General features: G+C 50.7%; 1 protein-coding gene across 1 annotated transcript in view; it reads left to right on the plus strand.

Moving 5' to 3' along the window:
* Window positions 1-5,000, plus strand: part of LOC125036959 (maltase-glucoamylase-like) — a gene marked incomplete in the record, with an annotated part of 40,799 nt that overhangs the window by 6,397 nt on the left and 29,402 nt on the right. Inside the window, 4 exon segments of the mRNA XM_047629921.1 lie at window positions 2,554-2,722; window positions 3,021-3,090; window positions 4,138-4,290; window positions 4,913-5,000. The exon segment at window positions 4,913-5,000 is cut by the window's right edge and continues 32 nt beyond it. Coding sequence (XP_047485877.1) covers window positions 2,554-2,722; window positions 3,021-3,090; window positions 4,138-4,290; window positions 4,913-5,000 — 480 coding nt within the window.

Below are 5,000 nucleotides of genomic sequence, written 5' to 3' on the forward strand. Positions count from 1 at the left end.
GGTGTGGGGGAGACTGTGGTGTGGGTGAGACTGTGGTGTGGGTGAGACTGTGGTGTGGGGGAGACTGTGGTGTGGGTGGGACTGTGGTGTGGGGGAGACTGTGGTGTGGGTGAGACTGTGGTGTGGGGGAGACTGTGGTGTGGGGGAGACTGTGGTGTGGTGAGACTGCGGTGTGGGGGAGACTGTGGTGTGGGGGAGACTGTGGTGTGGGGGAGACTGTGGTGTGGGGGAGACTGTGGTGTGGGGGAGACTGTGGTGTGGGGGAGACTGCGGTGTGGGGGAGACTGTGGTGTGAGTGAGACTGTGGTGTGGGGGAGACTGCGGTGTGGGGGAGACTGTGGTGTGGGGGAGACTGTGGTGTGGGGGAGACTGCGGTGTGGGGGAGACTGTGGTGTGAGTGAGACTGTGGTGTGGGGGAGACTGTGGTGTGGGTGAGACTGTGGTGTGGGGGAGACTGCGGTGTGGGGAGACTGTGGTGTGAGTGAGACTGTGGTGTGGGGGAGACTGTGGTGTAAGTGAGACTGTGGTGTGGGGGAGACTGTGGTGTGGGGGAGACTGCGGTGTGGGGGAGACTGTGGTGTGGGGGAGACTGCGGTGTGGGGGAGACTGTGGTGTGGGGGAGACTGTGGTGTGGGGGAGACTGCGGTGTGGGGGAGACTGTGGTGTGGGGGAGACTGCGGTGTGGGGGAGACTGTGGTGTGGGTGAGACTGTGGTGTGGGTGAGACTGTGGTGTGGGTGAGACTGTGGTGTGGGTGAGACTGTGGTGTGGGGGAGACTGTGGTGTGGGGGAGACTGTGGTGTGGGGGAGACTGCGGTGTGGGGGAGACTGGGGTGTGGGGGAGACTGCGGTGTGAGTGAGACTGTGGTGTGGGGGAGACTGCGGTGTGGGGGAGACTGTGGTGTGGGGGAGACTGTGGTGTGGGGGAGACTGTGGTGTGGGGGAGACTGTGGTGTGGGGGAGACTGTGGTGTGGGTGAGACTGTGGTGTGGGGGAGACTGTGGTGTGGGGGAGACTGCGGTGTGGGGGAGACTGCGGTGTGGGGGAGACTGTGGTGTGGGGGAGACTGTGGTGTGGGGGAGACTGCGGTGTGGGGGAGACTGTGGTGTGGGGGAGACTGTGGTGTGGGTGAGACTGTGGTGTGGGGGAGACTGTGGTGTGAGTCAGACTGTGGTGTGGGGGAGACTGTGGTGTAAGTGAGACTGTGGTGTGGGGGAGACTGTGGTGTGGGGGAGACTGCGGTGTGGGGGAGACTGTGGTGTGGGGGAGACTGCGGTGTGGGGGAGACTGTGGTGTGGGGGAGACTGTGGTGTGGGGGAGACTGCGGTGTGGGGGAGACTGCGGTGTGGGGGAGACTGCGGTGTGGGGGAGACTGTGGTGTGGGGGAGACTGTGGTGTGGGTGAGACTGCGGTGTGGGTGAGACTGCGGTGTGGGGGAGACTGTGGTGTGGGGGAGACTGCGGTGTGGGGGGAGACTGCGGTGTGGGGGAGACTGCGGTGTGGGGGAGACTGCGGTGTGGGGGAGACTGTGGTGTGGGGGAGACTGTGGTGTGGGGGAGACTATGCTGTGGGGGAGACTGTGGTGTGGGTGAGAATATGTTATGGGGGAGACTATGCTGTGGGTGAGACTGTGGTGTGGGGGAGACTATGCTGTGGGTGAGACTGGTGTGGGGGAGGCTATGCTGTGGGTGAGACTGTGGTGTGGGGGAGACTATGCTGTGGGTGAGACTGGTGTGGGGGAGGCTATGCTGTGGGGGAGAGCTTTTTTGGTTGCCTGTTGTATCTTGGTATTATTGTGTTTGGTTGATTTTTTGTTATTTCTCGGTTTCTCTCATTTTTCTTTTCTTTCTTTTTTTTTCTTTGTCTCTTCCTTCCTCTCTCTTTTTCTTTCTCTGTCTCTGTCTTTGTCTCTGTCCCTGTTACTGTCCCAGTCTCTGTCTCTCTCTCTCTCTCACATCTATTATCCATCTATCTCCATCTGTATGACTGTCTTTTTGTTTATTTAATAATAATAATAATAATAATTTAGTTGGATTCAATTTGTTATAATAGATATTCTTGGTGTGACATGCTGTGTGCAAGGAATGGCCGGGGTTACCATCCACTGGCGGAGAGGGATTTGAACGCGGGTCAGCAAGATTTCTTGACCAGATCCATACCGCTGCACCACACAGCACTCAGCAGTCTCTGTCTGTCAACATGTCTCTGTTTTTCTGTCTGCTTGTCTGCGTCTCTGTCTCTCGTTCGTTGTTTCTCTCTATCATGAGTTCCATGGTCAAATATTTTGTTTCTTTCATTTCCTTCCATGAATGATTTCCGGTGTGTCCGTTTTTTTGTGTTGCCTTTTTATATTTATATTTTTTTATAGTCTTTTGTTTTCTTCTTTATATATATATATTTAAATATATAATATACATATAACTTTTTTCCTTCGTTTTACTCTTCCTCTATTTTTTCTCGTTTCCTCTTCCTATATCCTTTTAGGCAGTAACTAAACCAAAACGACAAACCGCAAAGAAATGACAATAACAGCTCCTCACTTTTTCCTTTACAGAGGCTGAGACGATGCCCTTGCCTGGTCTGACCTTACGCTCCATCGGGGGCATAATTGACCTGTTTTTCTTCCTCGGTCCGAGCCCAGAGCAGGTCGTGGCGCAATACACGGGCGTGATTGGTCGCCCGTTCCTGCCTCCCTATTGGTCACTTGGATTCCAACTTTGCAGGTAACTTCTTATCAATCTTACTAGGCTGTGGGTGAGACTAGGCTGTGGGTGAGACTAGGCTGTGGGTGAGACTAGGGTGTGGATGAGACTAGGCTGTGGGTGGGACTAGGCTGTGGTGAGACTAGGCTGTGGGGGGAGACTGTGCTGTGGGGGAGACTATGTTACGATCTTACGACCAATGCATCTTTGATTCAACACACGCAGTATAAATATATATGTATGTGTTATGTGTGTATGTATGTATAGTATATATGTATTCATGGAAAAAACACACATAAATGCTTATTAATATCGACAGATACGGTTATAATTCTCTCGAAAATCTTGCATCGGCTGTGTCTCGTACCCGGCGCCACGGAATTCCTCAGGTACAGTCAGTTCCTTGTGTTATTTGAAATGTGTTTTAGGTTTAGTTTACTATATTTGTTTTGTATTTGTTTTACTGTTTAGTGCATTGTTTCTTCTGAGTTGCGTTTAGTGATTAAATTACCTAATTGGCGTATATTTGTCAGGTCAGGTGGTATTTTCAGGTCGAACGGAAAATAATTTTGCAATATGTTCCCAACCTTTGTAACCCTTTCCCTGTTGTTTGCAAAGTTGCACACATTTTGAAAATATGGCGATCCAGACCTTCGCTTTATCACACACAAACGCGCGCACACGCACACGCGCACGCACACGCACACGCACACGCACACGCACACATGCACATGCACACGCACACGCACACGCACACATGCACATGCACATGCACACGCACACACACACACACACACGCACACACACACACACACACACACGCACACACACACACACACACACACACACACACACACACACACACGCACACGCACACACGCATACACACAATCACAAATCGCCGTCATCCGTTTATACTTTGTTTACGTAAACCATTGTGAAGAAAATGGTAGCCTCTTGATAAGTTTCATTGTTAAGTGTCCTTTTTCATTAATTTTCGCCTGTGCATGAGAGGTAGATCTTCGTTTTACGTTAATTAAAGCTTGCCGGAAGTAAAAATTAGGCTTGAGAAAATGGTGGTAAATGTAATTCGTGATTAAGATCGTATTGCGAAAAGTAAACAAAAAATAAGGTAAATGAATATATTTGGCAATGAAAACAGAAAATACGGTATTGAGAAAAAACCTTGGGCTGTTTGTTTGTTGACTTCAGGATATCCGGAAAAAATAAAAATAAAATAAAATGTATAGAACGCCAACAAACAAGGACATGATAATGAAAATAATGACTTTTCGTGCTCTCTCCACTACACAACCCGCCAGCCCGACTCCACTAACTCAAGGTCGTGTTCTGGAGAGAAGAAAATTACAAAAGTATTATTATTTGACACTGACGATGATTCATTATGAAAACAAATATCTTTTTCTTCTCCCCAGGACGTGCAATATGCTGACATCGACCACATGGATCGACGCCTTGACTTCACGTACGATAAAGAAAACTTCGCCGAACTTCCTGAGTACATCCGCCGGGCGAAGAACGAGGGACTTCGGTTCATCGTCATTCTCGATCCTGCCATCAATGCTGAGGTCAATTAGGGGGGGGAGGGTTATGTTGGAGGAGGGGGAAGGGGAGGGTGAGGGGTGGGAAGGGGGAGAGGGAGGGGGTGAGGGCTGGGAAGAGGGGAGAGGGAGGGGGGTGAGGGTTGGGAAGAGGGGAGAGGGAGGGGGGTGGGGGGTGGGAAGAGGGGAGAGGGAGGGGGTGGAGGAGGGTGTGAGGGAGGGGACAGAGAAGTAGGGAGTGTGTTGGGGAGGGGTGGAGGAGTAAGTGTTGGGGGAGAAGTTGGGGAGTGAGTGTTGGGGGAGGGGTGGGGGTGAGTGTGTTGGGAGAAGGGAGAATGAGTGTTGGGAGGTAAAAGAAGGGGAGATTGTATCAAATAAGTGTGGTTGCGTGTAGATAGGGTTGGGGTGTGGATGGGAAATGGAAAGGGAATGGGAATGAGGGAATGAGCATGATTGATTGATATTTTTGCTAATATTGTTTATGACAGTGGCAACAACACTGGCATCAAAATTATGATGATGATGATGATGATGATGATGATGATCAATCATGAACAATCTACTACCTAAAAAGAAACACCATACTACACCTCTCACCATATCTCTCCCAGCTCACCATTATTATTTTTTTCTTATCTTTCCGTCACAGTTGCCAGCGGGAGACTACCCTGTGCACGAAGCAGGTGTTGCCAATGACGTATACATCACGTGGCCGGAAGGACAGGCCCCGGATGAGA

The sequence above is a fragment of the Penaeus chinensis genome, chromosome 22 (assembly GCF_019202785.1).
Source record: "Penaeus chinensis breed Huanghai No. 1 chromosome 22, ASM1920278v2, whole genome shotgun sequence".
Taxonomy (NCBI): domain Eukaryota; kingdom Metazoa; phylum Arthropoda; class Malacostraca; order Decapoda; family Penaeidae; genus Penaeus; species Penaeus chinensis.